General features: G+C 32.2%; 1 protein-coding gene across 6 annotated transcripts; it reads right to left on the minus strand.

The window, feature by feature from the left end:
* Nucleotides 1-246: 246 nt before the first annotated feature.
* LOC143225423 (uncharacterized) lies at nucleotides 247-21,273 on the minus strand. Of its 6 annotated transcripts, none has more exons than XM_076454836.1 (6): nucleotides 20,977-21,210; nucleotides 19,891-19,998; nucleotides 18,264-18,398; nucleotides 12,302-12,411; nucleotides 5,290-5,476; nucleotides 247-3,959 (listed from the first exon to the last, which is right to left on the minus strand). In XM_076454836.1, exons 3-6 carry the CDS (start codon nucleotides 18,358-18,360, stop codon nucleotides 2,773-2,775), a joined length of 1,581 nt encoding a protein of 526 aa, XP_076310951.1. In that variant the 5' UTR covers nucleotides 18,361-18,398; nucleotides 19,891-19,998; nucleotides 20,977-21,210; the 3' UTR covers nucleotides 247-2,772. The 6 variants fall into 6 exon arrangements, with proteins under 6 accessions (XP_076310951.1, XP_076310953.1, XP_076310952.1 ...); XM_076454838.1 differs by lacking the exon at nucleotides 20,977-21,210 and adding an exon at nucleotides 20,496-20,812; XM_076454837.1 differs by lacking the exon at nucleotides 20,977-21,210 and adding an exon at nucleotides 20,427-20,812.
* Between the last annotated feature and the right edge of the window lie 573 nt (nucleotides 21,274-21,846).

Raw genomic sequence — 21,846 nt, forward strand, 5'->3', positions numbered from 1 at the left:
GATGAACATGATATGATTGTAACATGTAAAATGCACAATCCTCAGTTCACAATACAATCAGTCTTTAGAAAGTCAACTCCTATATTATGTATGAAGTGAAGGAGTATGTGCATGTTTTTCTTATAACAAAGCCACATTGGGCTATCTGCAGAGCCCACCAAAGGAAATCAAACCCCTGATTTTAGCACTGTAAATCTGCAGACTTACTGCTGTACTAGTGGGAGGCAAGTAAATAAGTAGAATAGATTAAGAAACATATTAACATTTATTAGATACATTCATAAAATGCACTAGCTTTCAATCATAGAAAGAAATGTAACAAAACAAGTAATAAAAAAACATTTTGTGTAAGTGTAGAATGATGAAGAGATAGCAGTGCCAAAAATAATTGAAACAATAATATAAGGTTGAAACAGCTATATATAGATCATTCCTATGACTTAATTTTAAATTTTAACATTACACTGTAAAAAGCATACTTGACTTTAATATTACTGCAGTTGGAAGTTATGTTCTTGACTTTGATAGACAGATTGCTTATCTACTTGTGGTTGCATGAATTTGTTCATGAGAGCTCAAAAAGCAAAACAAAATATTTCACTATAAACAAAACACAGCATTTGGATTAAGACATCAGTGTCATTGATGAAGCACTTACTCTTATTGAAGTTTTCAATAGTGGACACTTTCAACTTATAAACTCTCCATTTACAAATACAGGCATCCTAAACATGTTGCAATGTTTAATACTCACAGCTTATTAAACACAATATAATTTAACATTCCAAGACTTATTGGAACAAACATCCTAAAGTCTCTTGGTTTTGTCACAATATTTATCCTATCATATTTTAAATATGAAATCCATTCACTGTCATGAGAAATTTAACAACATTCTTACAACTGATTATAGGAAGTTTGACAGAATACCATGATCTATTCAAAACTTTCTAATCTATACTTTCACTCCTTTTGCCAACAGTTGTTTCTATCCTCTTGTTAGTTTATGATGCCCTTATCTATATATATATATATATATAGTTAATACTACTGATATAACAGTATCTTTATCAATGCTCTAAGTTATATTTCTAAGTCTTATAACTATTATAAATTTCTGAAAGTTTACTGTGTTCACTTTTCAGCTTGCAGAGAGGATTTATCATTATGTATTAGCTGTTGTTGCTTGTTTCATATGTTTTGTTATGTGACGAAGGTAACATCAAGATCCAAATAGATTGAATGTTTAGTATAACAACATTCATGAACAGTCAGATTGAGACACAAGTAGTCAGACTAGTGTAACCATATTCAGGAATAGTTTGACTGAGACCCAAACAGTCAGACCAGTGTAAAAATATTTAGGAACGGTTAGACTGAGACTCATGTGGTCAATTTAGTGTAGCAATATTCAGGAATAGATAGATTGTGACCCTTGTAGTTAGCCTGGTGTAATAATATTCAGTAATAATTAGACTGAGACTCATGTAGTTAGACAAGTGTAATATTCAGTAATGGTTATACTGTAACCCATGTAATCAGCCTAGTGTAACAATATTGAATGAATCGTTAGATTGAGACCCATGTAGTTAGCCTGGTGTAATAATATTGAATAAATAGTTAGATTGAGACCCATGTAGTTAGCCTGGTGTAATAATATTCAATAACAGATTGAGACCCATATAGTTAGCCTAGTGTAACAATATTCAGTAACAGATTGAAACTCATGTAGTTAGCCAAAAGTGTCATAAAATATCTTGGATCATCTTTCTTTCTTAAGTTGAGCAGACACTTTAGTTGTTTTTTAATCAGTTTTTTAGCCAATATATAGTTTGATATTATGTATTAATTTTAATACATGCAATTGCAAATGACATAGAAATCACATTATTCCAAATTTTACTCTAAACATTTTTTAACAATCACTTAACACATACTTTCCAGATGGAACTGTTAAATTTCTTCTCTTCTGTCTCTTAACATAAAATTTCAGATTGCTTTTGCACACTACACAGCATGATTTCTTCCAAGTGTGTAGTCTCTCATTGTCTCTAATGATAAAATATCTCAATTTTTTGTCAGACACTACACAACAACATAATTTCCTTCACGTGTGTAGGCTCTCATGTTTTCTAATAATAAAATATCTTATTAATTTATTTTATCAGATACAACACAACATTTCTTCCAGGTGTGTAGTCTCTTGTGTTTTCTACTAATAAAATATCTTAATTTTTTATCATACATTACACAAATATAAAGTTTTTGCAAGTTTGTATTATTTAATGTTTTTAAATTAGAGTAACAAACTGCACAACAAGACTTCTCTCCATGTGTATTTGTAAATTACCTTCCAATACACATTTTATTTTGACGTGTTTTTTCACAAGCTGCACAACTGTGATTTTGCCAGTTTTAGTCATTAGATGCATTTTTAAGTTATTATTTGTTGCAAAGCATTTCCCACACATCACACAATTATAATGATTCTCTCCAGTATGTGTTACTTCATGTTTTTAGTTCATTGTTTATTAAAAGTTTTCTTTCACAAAGTAAACAAGTGTAATGTTTTTCCCCCAATATGTATTCTCCAATATGCTTTTAACACACTATAAAACAGTATGGTTTCTCTTGATGTGAATTTCTAGATGATTTTTTTTATTCATGTTTTGTTATATTTTCCAAAAACTGTAAAACTTTAAAGTTTAGCAAGAACTGTGATGTTTTTTAATATCACCATTTGTTCTAGTGTTTTCCACAAACTAAACAACGTTAAGGTTTCTCCCCAGTATGTATTATTTGATGTTTTATTAAGTTACTATTTGTTCTAAAGTATTTCCCACACACAACACAACTGTAAGGTTTTTCTCCACTATGTATTCTTTGATGTTTTTTAATATCACCATTTGTTCTAGAGTGTTTGCCACAAACTATACAACTGTAAGGTTTCTCCCCAGTATGTATTATTTGATGTTTTATTAAGTTACTATTTGTTCTAAAGTATTTCCCACACACTACACAATTGTAAGGTTTCTCTCCTGTATGTATTCTTCTGTGTTCTATACAGGAACTATTTCTTTTAAATTGTTTACCACAAACTACACAAGTATAAGGTTTTTCCCCAGTGTGTTTTGTTTGATGTATTTCTAATTCCCTCTTTGTTCGAAACTGATTTCCACAAACTGCACAACAGTAAGGTTTCTCCTCGCTGTGTATTATTTGATGTTTATTTAATTCACTATTTGTTCTAAAGGACTTACAACAAATTTCACAATTGTACAGTTTCTCCCCAGTGTGTATACTTAAATGTGTTTTCAAGTTACTGTTTTGTCTAAATTGTTTTCCACAAACTGCACAAATGTAAGGTTTCTCTCCCGTATGTATTCTTTGGTGTATTTTTAGTTCACTGTTTGTTCCAAAGCATTTTCTACAAACTGTACAAATGTAAGGTTTTTCACCAGTGTGTATAATTTGATGAGTTTTTAAGCTGCTGTTTTGTCGAAATTGTTTTCCACAAACTGCACAAATGTAAGGTTTTTCTCCTGTGTGTATTCTCTGATGTATTTTTAATCTACTGTTATATCTGAATTGTTTTCCACATACTGTACAACTGTAAAGTGTCTCTGCAGTATGTATTCTTTGATGATCTTTTACAGGACTATTTCTTCTGAAAATTTCTCCATAAACTATCCAAGTATATTTTTTTTTTTCTGGTTTTTCTCCAGTGTTTATCCTGTTTTGTTGTGTTATGTTAACCATCGTTCCAAAGTCTTGTCCACAAATTAACTGATTCTTTAGTTTACCACCATCCTTATGTATATCAAATTCTTTTAGGTTATTTTCATTTAAATTTGTTTCTCCACAAACATCACTGTTGGGTTTTGGAACTTCTCTCAAGGAATCTTCTTTTCTTAAGACATCATTGCCAGAAAACTGACTTTCACAAAAGGTGTTTATATCTAAAATCAAAACATAAGATACAACAAATATAATTAAAACATTCATTTATCTGATGAAATTCTGAATTAATTTTAAGAATATAACACAATGAAGACAAACATAAATATCAAAATATTAATAGTTAAAAACAGTTATGATGCAATTTTCATAGTTTCACACTTTATAAAACTTCTATTCATAATTTACACCTTGATACAAACATAAAATGCAGTACCAGAACAAGTTCAAGAAAATAATTTGCTATAAATAAAGTCTAGAATTAACTTTGCAAGTAAGTTTGTATAGTTTCAGAACAATCAGTGGTACTTTCAGACAGTAATTTCCTGCATTAAATCTAAGAAAACCTTTCTACTTCAAGTCACTGATTATCATAAAATCTTCTAATGCTTTGTACTCTTAATATATTGATTGGACATTAATAGTTTACTGTTCAAAAGATCTATGTGCAAGTGAAATAAATACTGAGAAATACCAAGATTTCTGATAAACTAAAACTGTTTATCAGTATGTTATTTATTCTTTTATCCAGTTAACTGTATGATTACTGACTTTAAAATATAAAATTAAGAGATTGGAAGTTTAAGAATACTCAAGTCCTAAATCTAGATTTTTTTTGCGTTTTTGAATTTCGCACAAAGCTACTCGAGGGCTATCTGTGCTAGCCGTCCCTAATTTAACAGTGTAAGACCAGAGGGAAGGCAGCTAGTCATCACCACCCACCGCCAACTCTTGGGCTACTCTTTTACCAACGAATAGTGGGATTGACCGTCACATTATAACGCCCCCACGGCTGGGAGGGCGAGCATGTTTAGCGCGACGCGGGCGCGAACCCGCGACCGTCGGATTACGAGTCGCACGCCTTACGCGCTTGGCCATGCCAGGCCCCTAAATCTAGAGTTCTGTATGTGTCCAGAAAATAATTTACATGGAAATAAATTATACCAACAAATTCTCTGTCCAACTTTTAAACACTAACCAACAGAAAATGACACCTACAATTACTCACAAAGTTGATACATTAAAAACCAGAAAGATAATAAACATTAATCAGCTAGAAGTTTCTTCCAGTTTCATTTCATAATAAGAATGACAATAAAATTTCCATCCATGTAATTTTTAACACTTCCTCAATTGTTTTGTTTTCATTTGTTCATTTCAACCTCCTGTACAGTTGTCTATAGAGATGAACCAAAAACATTCCAAACATGGTGTTATACACTTCAACTGAGTCAGGTCTCTTATACTTCATTAACTTTTAAATATTATCATGATTTAAACCATGTCTTATCAGCTAGTGTTAATGAATTTATAAAAGATTGTTATACTTACCAGAAGTACTTTCCAACCTAGATTCAGTGTGCTGTAAATGTTCTTTAAATTCAGTTTCTGTTTTCACATTCATAATACTATACTTTGAACTATGTAAAACATCGTCACTGCAGTAACTGAACTTTGAAATAACCTCATCTTGTGGTAGATCATCAGACTGTTCTGTTTTCACTTTCATAACCATGTTCTAAAATTAAATGACATATTCAAAATGTAAATAAAAATTACAGCTAGTGGCATCAATAAATATATGTATATGTGTGGAGAAAACATGAAAAAATCTACAGAAGTACCAGTATAAAACTTTCATTTCTGTCACATGTAGTTTCTGGTTTTGGATTAAAATACAAGACTTACAGATAATAAATCAGTCTAAATGAAATATAAACATGTGTCTAATTTACATAAATAAATAAATAAAATATAGTAAGCCTTGTATCCAATTGAAATAAAATAAACCATAAAGTACACAAGTTGTAATCTTTGACCATTCTAAAATTTCTGGTTTTTCAATTTTACTCTTTTATTTAAAAAAAAAAAGTCACTTAAGAGATGTTTCCAGATATTATAATACAAAAACTGGCATTGATGTTTCAATAGTAAATTTCTACTTCCAACATTCTGTAATTCAAAGAAAACCAAGAAATACTTTAACATAAATGAAACAAACATTATAATACCCACTTGCATATAAATAATGAAACATTAACAGATGATTTAGAAAAGATCTGTTAATAAAAACATTTAAGGAAATGTTCAATCCACAGATGAGTGTGAAAAAGTTAAACATGTTTATTTTACTTCTCGAACAGTACATTTCAACATATTTAAAATAGTTTAATGTTCCTCAGTAATTCCAAAACAATTTCATGACCAATTTTTATTAAGTCGAGTGAAGTACAGCCAACATAGAAACAATGAACAGACTAACATTAATTAGCATATTAACCTTAAGTCATACATTAAAGGACTTGTTGACAAAGTAACAATTTCAATATGAGATGAATTAGCATACTAACATAGTAATCTACTAATCTGTTGTGAAAATTCCATAGGAAACTTACTAGCTGCACCATGCATCCTACCAAGCAGCAATTAGTTGACTTAACTTTCTTTCTATGACCAAGTCAAAGTGTGCATATTGTGACCTGTTATTATTTTACATTTAAAATGTAATTATAAACCTTTTAATTAATGTGTCATGAAAACATAGATAATATACAAATTTAGATTGTAAACGGTGTTTTAATTTCATAATTATATAAATATATTCAATGAAATCCCCATTTTTATTTCTTCTATGTCTCATGATATCTGATCTATAATTCCTAAAATAGTCTGATGTAGTTTCTAACCAGTTTTAAACTACACATAACAAACAAGAATCTAAAATTCAACCCTCTTAACTTTATTTCTTCAAGTATCAATAAATGTGTTAAACCTATCAAAGATGCCACTCCATTCTCTCTTACTGTTGAGATCAATTGCTAATACATTTTATGACTGATGAATATATTCATAGCCAATAAAACAAAATAGATTCTTATCAAATCATACAATTCTGTTTTCAGCTATTTCTTGAGGACGATATGTTGGTTTGTGATAAGATTCCATACACTGAACAGTAACAATTTTTTAAACTTATTTGTAATTAATATAGAAAACCATGTATATCACAGCAGTTTCATATCATCAGAGGCTGATATATTTATAGTATTTTAATAGGTATGTTTTAACAACTCAGGGTCATTCCATCCTAGTGACTGATATGTTTGTAGTGTTCTAGAATGCACAACTTTTTGAGACTTATTGAGGGTCACAACAGAATGTTATTGAAGTATGTACTACAACATAAAGAGTGAGTACTGAAACCAACTTTTGTTGTGATAGACATGTATTATTTACTGTTATATACACACAATTTTTCATCAGAAATCCAAAAGATACAAACTTCTTTGTATAGTTTAGCCAAATATAAAGTAAAATAACCATAAATTACACTAAATTGAGGTCACTTGCTGTTGCATTACGAAACATAGCTAATGGGCTTTCACTGTGATTTATTGTTTTTTACTTGCAATAACCTGACAATAGTTGATCTAATAAACAGCAATTAAACCAATAGTTTAAATAAAAAATGTGTGAAAAGTTTACAAGCTTGAAGCTGTTGTAAGAAAATTAATGTAGTTGTTTCTAATAATAGTGAAGTCAGTGTAGACAATAAAATGGTATTACTCATTTTATTTCACATCTTTTCAAATTTTCTCTCCTCTGCACATTGATTATTTTACTAGTTATGGCTAAAAGAGAGAAAATAAAAAATACACAAATATTACAGAAATATGTTAAGTTAGGAGGTTATATGGAGTATGTGTTTTATTACAGCAAAGCCTCATTGACTATGTGCTGTATCCAACAAAGGAAATTTACAATTTTAGCATTGTAAATCTGAAGACTTACTGCCATCACTCAAGGGATGAGGTTACTGTGTTACAAATGAAATATAAATACTTAGATAAAAGAAGTACTTTTATTCTGAGCATGAAGATCACCTTTCACTCAGATTGACACAGTGAAAGTTACAAAAAATCACAGAAAAATCCTTAGAATAAATATTTCATTCAACAGATTTGGTTTTCCATTTACAAGAAAACTGTAGCATTTACTCAAACCTTTCCAAATTTCATGATGTGTGCAACTAATCCAGAGTTGTTAAATGTAACGTTTTATAATTCCAATGTTGGAAAATTTACAAATTTTGTTCTTATAGGGTTTACTCTTTCTATACAGCTGGGTAAAAGTGTGAAATGTTATATTCAAAATTAAGTTATTCAAACAAATTAATTTTCAAAATATTTTAATAAGAATGGAGTGAAAATGTAGTTTATAATTAGTATTTTCCTATTATCTAAGTTTTAACTTCTTAAATAAGAAAAAAAATACATATTTAGGAAAATCTCAGATTTCACTTTTCTGTGTTCACATGATACATCCCAAATTCATCAATTCACAATTTTCTAACCTATAAAACAATTTGTTGTACTTTCAGTAAATTAAAACATAAACTATACATAATTAGATGGAAATATCTATAGTCTGAATGTTTTAGTTTCTTGATGTGCTATAATATAAATAAGTTAAAACAAATTATACACAAACAGAAGCATGAATCTATAGTTCTTTTCTATGCAAAGGATACATCCATCTTTGTTTTAATTCACCTGGGAGAGTATTCATTTGATAGAAATATCATGCAACCAAAAAGTGCTAACAAAGCACTTTTAATGTGAAGTACACTAAAGCAAGAATACATCATCATACAACAACAGTTCTCCACCAATAGGAGGGCAACATAACTATTTGAACAACAGCTCTCCCTAAATACGTGCATTAAAAATAATTTCATTCCAAACAAGACAAGAAAAAAGTGCACCAAGAATGGGGATAATGGGTGAGTAGGTGTGAAGATATAAATATGTATTGGAAATATGTCTTCAGGTAGGGAAAATGTTAACTTCTTTGATAATATTTTATGTTCACATATTGAAATGATGAAGGGACTGATGCAAACATAAAATTTAGATGAACTCCCATTCAGTGTAATGTAAAATCCAATTGCAGATACTTCACAGAAGAACATGTGAAAAGCTAGGATGCCATGTAGGCTAATCATTTGACTTTATCCTATTCACAGTAGATTTATTTAGTTCCAGGTTACATTTGCAAGTGGAGCACACAAGTCATTAACCCAACAAATTAACAGTTAAAGAACTGACTTTAAGACTAAGATTAAAAAACACAAGCAACACTTTAATGCAATATTTTAAGACACTTGGCTACACGAAAATTACTGAAGCTTTCTTGAAAGGTTTCATTGTTAAACTATTGATCTCAGCAGTTTTTGAATTAAACATCCATCAAACTGCTTAATACTAACAGTAAATTATCAATTAACAAACTGACTGAAATCTGCTCAGATATAACATCAATATTTTACAATAAATTCAAACAGTGTTATTCAACTGAGAAGGAGACTGAGATCATTACTTATATGGAACTGAAGTGGGAAATGTTGGAATCTTCCAGCACAGACATTTTCAATGTTTTAGGTCCAGTCATGGTTAGATCAGGCAGCATCAGTCTTTAAGCTGGGAGATTGACTCTCAGCTAAAAACATGAGTTCTTATACCAATTCTTTTGGTATCCTTGAGATTCTCCAAACAGTGTGTGTGTGTTTGTCTATCAGCACCACCCCAGAGGGGATTATGTCCATTAAAATCCCCCAGGGTTAAGAAGGTTGATGGTAACTGCTCAATGAGGGCATCAAGGTCTCTTCAGAAACCAGGTAGAAAGAACAAATAATGATGGTATAACCCGAGGAAGCATGGGTGACTATAGTCTCCAAGGGTGCATCAAGTGGAAAAGACAAGGTGGGTACATGCTGATCAACCAACAGTGCCACCCCACCATGCACTGGTCCATCACATAACCTGTCATTTCTGTACAAAAAAAACTAACAAATGGTGACTGTACTACCAGGTTTCAGAAATGTTTCCTGTAAGAAGAGATACAAGATAATAACAATCAATCTAATCTTTAATGTCATCAATATTTGAAAGAAAACCCTGACAGTTCCACTGGATCAGAGTGGCCAGTTTTATTTATGTGAAGAAAAATGTGGTAAGGAGCCCTTCCTTAAACCACATTTTTTTTCTCAAGTGGACAAAGGCCTATCAACTGCTGTGGATCCTGCCCTGGATCAAGTAGATAGGTCTCTGTCTGTGGACAAAGATTCCAGTGACTGAGGGCATGAACGAATGGTCGTTTTACATCTCGAGGCTGCAGAAATGGATGGTCCGAGGAAACACCTGAACCCAAAGCCAAAGAAAGTGGAACCGGGTAGTCACTGGAAGAAATGGCAGGGACAGAAACTGAAGTAGATGTAGATTTTTCAACTCTTTTAATAATGGAGGGTTAAAGATTCTTCAGATGTTCTGCATATGACTCTGCTGGAGGCATGGAGAGATCTGTCTGCACTCCAACTGTGGCAATGGAATAGAGTGCAGCAGCATATGTCCAAGATGGAGTTGAAGACATTAATTTCTGAACCTCTGGGTAGGTGTTATTATTTATAGTCTTTATGCTTTGCACCTCATTCTCCTTCACCCATTTAGGGCAATAAATAGACTAAGAGGGGTGTGGACCACTACAGTTAACACAGTGTGGTTTCAGTATGCATTCATAAGCTTCATGGTCTTTGTCACCACAACAAACACATGTTAGAGAACAGTGACACGATGTTTTTGAATGATTGAAATATCTGTGAGGGTTGGAAATGTATAGTCATATTTTGCAGTTCAGATAACCTGCTTTAACTGTGGCAGGAAAACATGATGATGTAAATGTCAATATCAGAAAATTGTTAGGCACTGTAATTCTGTCTCTGACAATGGATATTCAGCAAACTACAGAAACACCTTAGCTGGAGAAATCAGCGAGGATTTTGGACTCAGAAATGTTCATTAAATCCCTCTCAACTATAATGCCTCTGGAAGAATTCAGAATTGCATGGAGAGTACCCTCAATGGGTATATCCCTCATGTCCTTAGATTTCAAAAAGAGTTTGGTATGTTGTGGTGAAGATGTTTCCACTAAAATTTCTACAGAGCACAAATTCTTTATTGGCTCAGGAGAGCCAGCAAGCCCCTCTTATTCCTTTTGAACAAAAAAGGGGACATGTGCCCTAAGTATTTTGTAGATAAGGAATGGATAATTAGAAATCAAGACACAGAAACTGACTGTGATGTTGAATGTACAGCAGAGTCATCAAAGCATGATCCTTTTCCAATAATGTTGTTTTTTAATAAATGGGGGTATCCATAATAAAGACACTACATTTCAGTGCCAAATAACCTCACCCACCATGGAGCCCTACAAGAGAACTCTTTATAATTGTAAACAAGGACACTGCAGAAATGCCAGGGTTTTGTAAGCACTCTACAAAAACACTGAGAACGTCCGAGTAAACCGGATGATACACTCTGGAGGTGACCATCAACAGAATTCAAGGCCAAAATGGTGTGTTGGGGTTCGAACCCTGAACCACCAGGATCCTTTCTTCCCTTCATTGGTCACCAAAGCACGATAAACACATGGGTGAATGTTTAGATCCCAGAGAAGGTAAACTCAAAGAACAAAACCTTCTCAGAGAGGTGTCCTCACAATGTATAAGAATCCATCTCAAAGGGTTGACATTTGACACTGGTAGAGCCATGGCAGATGGTTTGCCTCATTCCATTACCCTTTGACTGGTGTGGATTTGAAGAAATAAGTATACCTTTGGATGACAAATCATCCACACAGTGGGATTCTAAAAAAGGGTAATGAAAAAGATAATATAATTATACTTTTTAAAGATGGTGTGTAAATTGCAGAATATTGACTGAAAAGAGTCAAAACCAGACAGAAAATGAAATGGCTAGGTAATAGAGACAATAAAAGGCAAATGTGCAAGTGAGTGAGAGAGAGAGAGAGAGTGGATTCACATGTTAAAATGAGACACTAGAATAAAACAGATGTACACTGTAAAAAAAGTCTGCAAGCATCAATATTCAGGAAAGAATAGGCTTAGAATAGGCTTGAAAAGTGAGTCTCAGTAGGATGGGCAGAAGAAAAGAAATAGCAGACAGATGGATATTGAAAACTTATCATTTTTGCTGACAGATGGACAAAACTAAAGTACCTGTATGGAATATCAATGCTACATGATGGGAGAGAAACTGGTACTGTGGAAAATGGACGAGATGAATCCCACGTGTGGAAAGGAATGGAAAAATGTAAAATTTAGCAGTACTGATACTCCTCGTAATGACATACAACACAGAAAAAGTAATGTGACTACAAACATCTCACTACTGAGTATACTCTAGGTAAATAAGGTACACAAGACAACATTGTAGCTACATAAACACTTCCATAACAAAACTGTAACAGTTTTAAGTCTGTAAGTTACCTCATCTTTCTCTGTTGTTCCATCACAATTTTCTTCTTGTTCCTTTTTTGATACATCAAACTTCAAACTGGTACATGAAGGTATATCTTCCCAGTTTTCAGTTTCTGTTTCTAGATGAATAAATAATAGGTATTTATCTTGTTATAGATAAATGGTATTTACGAATTCTCTGTGGCTGTTGGCCACAATGGCTATAATAAGATCACCATGTCACCCAAACATGCTATAGTGGACTGAAATAGGTCATATGTGGCATTTGTTCAGTTTTGTGATTTGTAATGAATAGTTTAAATAAAAAGTATATCAGATAATTTTCCTCTTTCATACAATATTAAACATGGATATTACAAAAACTGAATATTTAATTAACATAATAGCTTGAGATAATGCACAGTTTTCTGTATCCTTGCTTTACATAATCTAAAGTAAACCTAATCATATCAGCTTTTAAACTTGTAATTCTAACAGAAGTTGATTTAATTGTCCTCCACAGACTGATTATGTCTCAGGATAAATTTCATAGTTAACAAAGTCAATCCAGACTATTAACAACTTTCATTATAATACACTTAAATATTTCAACATCAATCTAAACATTTCAATTTTCATTCTTTTCAATTCTGTCAAAAGAAAGTCCCTGATAGAATGCATTAAATGAACAATATTACAGTTATCTACCTTCTGGAAGTGTTTTCCTGCTGTTTGAGCTGTACAGATTCAGAAGGTGGAGAACTGAGCCCCCCCCCTTTGTTTTTCAGCCAGAAGTAATAATAAAGTCTTCTTGATTGTTAGGATCTGGGTGGTAATGTATCTCAGAAGGAAGTACCCATTTCAAATTCATTTTGATCCTAACAATGTAGAAATCTGGTCAGCCAAATCACACTGATAGAGACCAAAAAAGAATATGGAGAGCCCGATAACATATGAACAACTCACCAGATGCTAACCACTAGGACACACCATAACATAAAGGTTTAGAACAAGAATATTTAAATCATCATATTCCTGAGAACCATTGTTAGTTTGAAAAATAGAAGAAATTACTGGCTGATTATATGAAGTTTGGTCCCTGAAAATTATGGCCTTTACCTTTTCTACAGACAAAGATGAACATGATTCCTTGGAAAAATTGAATGCAAACATAGTAAAAGAAAACTAATAAAAAAAAGATTTTGAGATGGCAAAGAAGTACAACCATACAAGCAAAGAAAACACATGTCTAAACAAATCTGTGTAAATGAAGAAGGTGAGGATATAGTAGAAATAGCAAAGGAAGCTTATGCATTAAGTGACACAATACTATTGGTTGATAATAGTCACATGATATGTACATGTTCCATAATGGTTCAAAGTTGGTATGGTATATGGATTGGCATACTGAGTGTGCAAATTGGTTTAGTAATTAGAATGGTGCACTGAGTGTGAAATTGGTGGGGTATGTAGACTAGTATCTTTAGTGTGAAAATCGTTTAACTGTGCTTAGTGGAGAGAAAGAAGACTAAAAGAGTTCTACATGAGATGAGGTAAAACCATATTGAAAATATTCATTCAAGACAATGCCAAGGAAAAAGCAAAGCACAAGTCTCAGATGGAGCTACAACATGAGAAAGTTATAAAACTCTCTTAATAGTGGAGGGCTCTCTTTATTTGCTACTGCAAGTCACATTAAACACATGCTTGTGGGAGTTAGCTCGGGAAAAGTGGCATACAACTCTCAGATACAGATATGTGTGGTATTAAACTATTCTTTGTACTGATGTGATGCATCTTCTTGGAAGGTTAAAATTTTGTTGCATAGTCAGCACTGTTTCAGTAGAATATAATCCAAACCTTTCAATGTTCTTTGAAGAGGTTACTGCTTATGGGAAATGAGAGTGTAGGTGTAGATTTGGTGCATCTGGTTTTTCAAAAAAGGTGCCACATAAAAATCTTCTTAAAGTAGTTACTTTGTAGGAGTAGGGATAGGTTTGCTCACTGGACAAAAAGTGGCTCCACAGAAGAAAGCAGAGGATTGTTATAAATGAGCTAGATTAATGTCATGAGTGGAGTACCTCAATGCTCAGACCTTCAATCTTTTTGATGTACATAATGACATAGATGAAGAAATGATAAATAGTTTATTTAAATTTGCTGATCATGTTGATGTTTTGGATCATACTGACTGTGTGAATCACTGTAATAAAAGATAGGGAATATATGTGTCGTAAGAGAATAATTTTGACAGAAATAATCTTAATATTATAGAAAAACAAATCAATGTGTCTGGTTCAAAAATATCTCAAGCTATTCAAGTAATGTGCTGTTGGAGTGGCAAGGCAATTACAATTTTAGGTTGCATCTACAAAACAGATTTTTCATAATTCACCTACACAAATTTTGAAAATAGTGTTTATTTGTTTCTATCACAAAGGATTTTTCACAAATCAGGAAAAAAAAGAAACTTACATCATATTATTATTTTGTTTATACCAAATTATTAAGTTCACCTTGTGTGAAAAGTTGTGGTTCACCAGATGTTTCAGGTTGAAAACAATCTCTATCATCATTTCTATTTTCATAAGATTCAGAAACAGATGAAACTGTATGAAGAGTCTCTGGTGGTGTAGGTACACATCTATCAGATCATGATCAACAGGTTTTATAGCAGGTTCACATAAAAAAATTACTTTTTATTTCCAGTGTTGTAACCTTGCACTTTAATGAACAAACCAGCAGTCATCTCTGTGGTTTCTAGGCTCATGTCAGGCCATTGAAAATCTAAAAGGTACAGACTTTTTCTTACCTATAGTTCATTGTCTCAGCTCTATGACACAAATGGTGGAAACTTTGTGTGAAGCCCTTAATTTGTCTTCGTCCAAAAGTTTTATTTCAAAAGATTGTAATATGCTTTTTTAGTGAATTCTGCAACGTTTTGCTTTTGTTTATTTACAACAAATTTACCACAAATATAACAAAATGTTTGGATTACTTCCATAATCTCTTGCTGTCATGGTGATGAATAAATAATGTGGGAAAAAATAATGTCAAATTGCATGCACAAACAAATATTATACAGAAATGACATGTCACGTGACCTGTTAATCATTTACATGTTAGTTTTATGCTTCTTGATGTTTTTAGAATGGTTGATAAGACTCTCATGTTGCAACTGGTATAGGAAAATCTATAAACAGTGGATGTTCAACATTTAAGCTTAAAAAAAAAGATCGAATTTCAATAAAAATGAGTCACTTGTGTAAATGTACATAAAGAGTACTGTGAAAAATCTGCACTTGATGGAGAAAAATGGGTATTACTTTCAGATTCAGCACAAACGAACTGCTGTAGAACATGTAAACATTTCAAAACAAACCATCTCAGGCATGTGTAACTGACAGTGACTCACTATGCATAAACAAAGTATTTTGATCAATTAGGGCCCAAAAAGTACCAAGAAATCTACTTTTACACCCATGGTAACATTTGAAAAAATTGGTCAAACTGGGCCAACAGGAACTGTTCTTCACCCTTAGCATGATAAGAATTACTAGTTCAATTAAAAAAAAAAATAGATGCTTCCAAAGTAAAAAGTAAAATCAAAGAGACAGTGGAATATTGATGAATTAGACAAGTATGCAGCATTCTTACTGTGGTTTCAGAATCACGCTTTTGGTTTTTTTCAAGAGTCCAAAACTGAGTTTCATGGGGCCAATCGGTATAATTTAATAAACTTAAAACCTTGTAATAAAGAATTCAGTATCAATGGAGAAGAAATATATATTTACAATTTACACTACATGTTGATTACACTCAGCAAGTGTTAAAGCAGGGAAAAAATACAAGAGGATAAAATCAACAGGTTTTTCTAACAAACGGGGAAATATTTTCTTCTCTTTTAAGGTATCATTAAATAATTAATAGATTTCAAAACAAGATTTGTTTTGGTCCAATTATCATGTTGTTATAAACAAATTATAGTAAGAACATGATGTGCACTAGCTACCAAACTTCAAAAATTACTTTCAAACAGAAACTAAAACACCTTGAAGGTTTTAAAATTTAAACTCTTTGTTTTCATTTATCTCACTCGTGGACTATTAAAACCCTGTCATAAGTTAGATATATATTACTTTTTGTACATAACATGTAACTGTATATAAACAACCTCGTAACCACCATAAAATAGTAGAAAATAATTCAAAATGTTATGTTTTCTTTCTGCAATAATTGCAAATTATAACAGACAACTACAACTGTTTATTCTAAGTAGCTCAAAGCTTGTACCAGTATATATCTATTTATGCTTACATTTTATTGCCTTTAGAAGTGTTTCAAACTCACAATTGTGCCATATAAATTGGAAGTCATGTGAGGAACATGCAGGTCTTATTACTGTATGAAATTACATAATGTACAGCCTACTTGCAAGCATACCTCAGAAAAATTTATTATTATTTTACTTTATTTACCCTGAAAGATTTCCAGCTTTTACATTTTGGTTATTTTTACAATGATAAATCAAAAATACACATGAAAGTCAAGACAAAACTGTCAGAAACTTAACCATACATTTTTTTTCAATACTAATAATACTACTGCATCAATCATGTGGTACAGTCATGTGATTTTCTGTTAGTGCAATTTATTGTCATTGATAAAACCAACCAGAAGTTAAGTGAGTGCAGTCAAGTACAAACTGTATGGTTTTCAGTTCGTCAGGGTAGAAAGTTTTGAGCAAGTTACCTGTACTTGTCTTGTATATGGGCATTTTGCAGTGCATATTCAATATTGAAGAGGTTAAACCTCCTGTGTTCTGACAAAATCTTCTAGTACATATGGAATCTAGGAGTTTGGGTTACTGAAAACCGTAGTATGATGCTATCACTGCAATGCATTAAAAGATTCACACCTTGAAGGTTGTGTGATCCTTTTACTCAAAAAGAAGCAAACTGTAATTCAAAGATTAACGTACACATTTGATAACAATGAATATACAATAATTCTAACACAAATATATAATTACATATGCAAAAAAAGAGGCCTTTGATGAAAATAAAGTATGAAGGTTAAGGTTATGTTGTTTAACACAAGGTTAAGATTTCAAATTACTAATTCTCAAAGTTCCTTAGTATTTACTTTAAAATATGACTGAAGTATTAACTAATCAACTTAACTAGGAGCATTATACTACTTAGTGTTGGGTAAAATGTTAAATAATCAATTCATCAAAATAATTAAAATGATAAAAGTAAAAAAAGTAAAATCAACTAAACAGAATCAGTGCTTCTAATTATTATACTATTTGATTACTTCAACAAATGTTTCACATCAGACTAGCTGAAAGTAATCAATTGATGATCTTAAAAATTAAACCATTATTGTACATAATTAGCTAATCATCCAACTTTATAATGAAATAAATATATCCTTTTAAAATGAACTTTTCAGGTAAAATCTTTACTTATAACTTTTGTTATTTAAAGTATACAAAATTCACTCTTTATAATACATTGAAATTATTTATTTTAGTAATTTCTGCTTTTAAATTTTATTGGTAATACTATCAGTTTATCACAGTTAAGGTAAACATAGAAAGAAGAACAAATACAAATTTTATACTTTGACTTGATAAAAGATAATTTACTATAAGTAGCTACCTAAGTAATCCCTTAGTTCTGTCAGTGGAGCACACACACTTGATTAGCAATTAAAATGTCTTAGGTTTAAACACACCCAAATAACAATACAAAAAATTATTACAATATTATCATTGGTTTCCAAGTTTCTCAAGTGAAGACTTTAATTATGAAACTTAAATTTACTGGCAAACATCTCAGGGACAGAAGGTTAAATCACATAAGAAATAAGAAATTTCTAACCAATGATGAAAAATTCAGAAACTAATAGAATGAAACAGGTAAAATTCACACTATCTGTGTTGTAAAGAACACAATACATTTGAATAATAAAGATACACACTTACTAACAGGTTGTGTAAATGTCTCTTCACTTTCCACCAGTTTAGTATCCAACATAGTATTTTCACAAAAGGGTTCAACCTTTATCTTTAATAATTCCATGGTTCAGTCAGAGCTTCACTTTTATGTTCTTATCAAAACTTGAAGTTAGACAACAGAACAGATTAACAATTAAAACTTGTGCCTTTTAAAACAATCTAAACAAAACTCCAACATACACTAACATCAAAGTACACAGTATCTTTATAGCTTTAATACTAATTCATACATTTCTTTTATTATGTCTTTACATTAAAACTACGCCATCTTTACCTGGTAGTAACTGGGTTTGTTTGTTTTTCTTATAGCAAAGCCACATCAGGCTATCTGCTCAGCCCACCGAGGGGAATCGAACCCCTGATTTTAGCATTGTAAATCTGGAGACATACCGCTGTACCAGCAGGAGGCAACTGGGTTTGTAACAAGTTTGTTTGTTTTTGAAGTTCGCACAAAACTACTCTAGGGCTCTCTGTGCTAGCTGTCCCTAATTTTGCAGTGTAAGACTAGAGGGAAGGTAGCTAGTCATCACCACCCACCACCAACTCTTGGGCTACTCTTTAACCAATGAATAGTGGGATTGACCGTCACAGTTCAGTTTTGGTCAAATGAAAACAACATCTTTAGCATAGGACATTGGTCTACTCCAAGAAGTGGAGGAGAGGACAGAGGATGTTCAGAGCCCTTGTACAGTTGACATATAGTTGCTTCATGTTTGAAGTCTAAGTCAACTTACAGTCAAAGATAAAATCCAAGAACTATTCTTTGGGGATCACAGAAAGCACTTGACAGAGCTCAGGATTTGGGTGAATACCCCATTGGTAGCAAAAATGCATGTAAACAGTTTTGGTCCACGTCAGTAGATGATTGAGGCCCGTCTGTAGCTGCCAGTTAATTAACCTCATGCTCAATGAATGGCACAAGATGTGAAGTCACATATTGTCCGTTTGTTTGTTTTGAATTTCGCACAAAGCTACACGAGGGCTATCTGTGCTAGCCGTCCCTAATTTAGCAGTGTAAGACTAGAGGGAAGGCAGCTAGTCATCACCATCCACCACCAACTCTTGGGCTACTCTTTTACCAATGAATAGTGGGATTGACCGTCACATTATAATGCCCCCATAGCTGAAAGGGCGAGCATGTGTGGTGCGATGGGGATGCGAACCCGCGACCCTCAGATCATGAGTCTCATGATTTAACACGCTTGGCCATGCCGGGCCGGTTTGTAACAAAGTGTCTAATAAGAAACTCAAACAATCATCACCAACAATTTCAGGTACTTTAAACATCTGTAACTGAGAAGTAGTCATCATTGTAAATACTAAGTCAGTAGCATTATAAAATATAAACTTTGGTTTTAATGATGAACATTACAGGTATCACACCAGTTCTGTGTTTAACATGAAGGTGTCTCTAGCTTCTCTTGGTTTCAAATTAAAGTTAATCAACTTTATAAATATATATCCTTAGAATTATTTTGATGCTAGACCTAAATCTTAGTAATGCCTTCATATATCACAAGTTACATACCAAAAATGACAGAAAATACTGTATTGCAAGCAAAAAAGTTATAATTTTCAAGTAACACTTCATTACCTTTATATCTTAAGAGAAATACAGTCTCTTCCAAAAATAAATGAAGCACAAAGTAAATATTTTTGTGATAACCAGAATGGTTCTTTCCATGTAGTTTTCACCCACTTTCTAGAAATTGAGATGAATCACAAAAAGTTGTATCAGATATCAAATTAAATATAAAACATAAAACAGATACAACTGAATAGTATAATTAACAAACCAGAACTATATGGAAATGATCAAAGTAAGCCCGAGGAATTGTGCATTTAGAACACTAGTATACCCTTTAGGTCTAACCCTAACAGTATAACTAGAAGGCTGTGCTAACATTCCACAGGATGGATGGATAATTGAGGTACAAATGTATTAGTGCAAGATGTAAAAATGAAAAGAAAAATTTCTCGACCCTATCTTATAAAAGGCCTTTCTTAGAATTCGCTCTACATTTGTATGTGTTCTAAATTCTACCAGTATTCAAGACAGTTTGAGTAGGGAAATTTCAGTTTTTACTTGCGAATCCTGCTTACACAGTGACAGTTACACATAAAACATACTTGTTTATTGTTTTAAGATTTAGAAGAGTTATTGAACAAATCCACATCAATTCAAGATTTGGTAAATACTTTCATTCTATCAAAGAGAAGAATATTTCCTCTGACAAAAACCTGTGATCGTGAATCAAAACTACGGCTGTTCGATTTCTAAGTATCTTTTCTTTATGCATATAGAGTACAGGGTGACCCGTAAGTCCCTACCCATCCATATGTGATTATGTTATATTCAATTACGCATGTATTATAAAATTTTCTTTTTTTTTCAGAGAAAATGGCCGATGTAAGTCCATTTACACTTGAAGAACGTATTGTGACAAGTACGTGCGTACACGAGCACAAGAATATTGGCGAGAATGAGAAACAGCACACAGATACATTGGATATATGGACGGGTAGGGACTTACCGGCCACCTTGTAGAATAATGAGATAATTCAATGTGTCTGATAACAATATTAAAGACACGCGTGACAATAAAGTTTTCTTCTATCGTTTAGTTCAACTTAAAATGTCTTGATCTATTAACATTAAAGCACTAAATGAGTAACTTACCAATCATCGTCTTCTGTTCTTAGTAGAGAACGTTTATTGTATTTATATAGATTTTTAAAGAGATTTTAAAACTGATACAACCATACCCTAGCAGTGTTGTCTTGATATTAATATTTTGAAGATTTATTGTAATACCTAGCACATGCTATGTAACCTTGTGGTCTAACCAAGGATAAAAACAAATTAGTTAATAATGTATTATAACTCCACATTGTTACTGAGATTGGGAAGTGGCTTAATATTAGAATATTAATTTTCTTGGAATTAGTTTGTACCGATTGTTGGCCACAAACGGGATTGTTTTTTACTAATTTTTGTAAGTGATAAAATTTGATTTAATTTGGAATACTATTTTTTATATTTCAGAATAAGTATTTTCTATTTGTTTGTGTGTTTTACTTATTCATTTATTTATTTAAATTAATAACACTAAATTTATATGCAAAAACGGCTCGTTTGGGCTGAGAAAACACTTTACATAAAAGAGCGAACAACGTTTCGACCTTCTTCGGTCATCGTCAGGTTCACATAATGTATCCTAATTTTTTATAATTAAAAATACTGTAAGTATATAAAACCATATCTACTATCAGATACGTCAAGGTTTTTGATATGTTGAAAACTCTTTGGATTTTCCTGTTTGTCATACAGACAGGTTTTGTGAACCTGACGATGACCGAAGAAGGTCGAAACGTTGTTCGCTCTTTTATGTAAAGTGTTTTCTCAAAACGAGCCGTTTTGTATAAATTTCTCAACAAGTGGGTTTCTCGTCATCACTAATAACACTAAAGTTCATGCGACACTGCGTGCTGTCATTTGTACCTCCACCTGGCAAAACGCAGTTTTAATGTTGTATTTTTATTATAATTG

Source organism: Tachypleus tridentatus, chromosome 9, assembly GCF_004210375.1.
Source record: "Tachypleus tridentatus isolate NWPU-2018 chromosome 9, ASM421037v1, whole genome shotgun sequence".
NCBI lineage: Eukaryota > Metazoa > Arthropoda > Merostomata > Xiphosura > Limulidae > Tachypleus > Tachypleus tridentatus.

What these genes read in the sequence shown, in the direction of transcription:
- LOC143225423 (XM_076454839.1), bottom strand. Translation starts at nt 18,360, where the DNA reads ATGGAATTATTAAAGATAAAGGTTGAACCCTTTTGTGAAAATACTATG. An exon ending in GAACAACAGAGAAAGATGAG is followed by an intron (nt 5,477 to 12,301) that starts GTAACTTACAGA and finishes ATTTAATTTTAG; the next exon opens with AACATGGTTATGAAAGTGAA. An exon ending in TAGGTTGGAAAGTACTTCTG is followed by an intron (nt 3,960 to 5,289) that starts GTAAGTATAACA and finishes TTTTGATTTTAG; the next exon opens with ATATAAACACCTTTTGTGAA.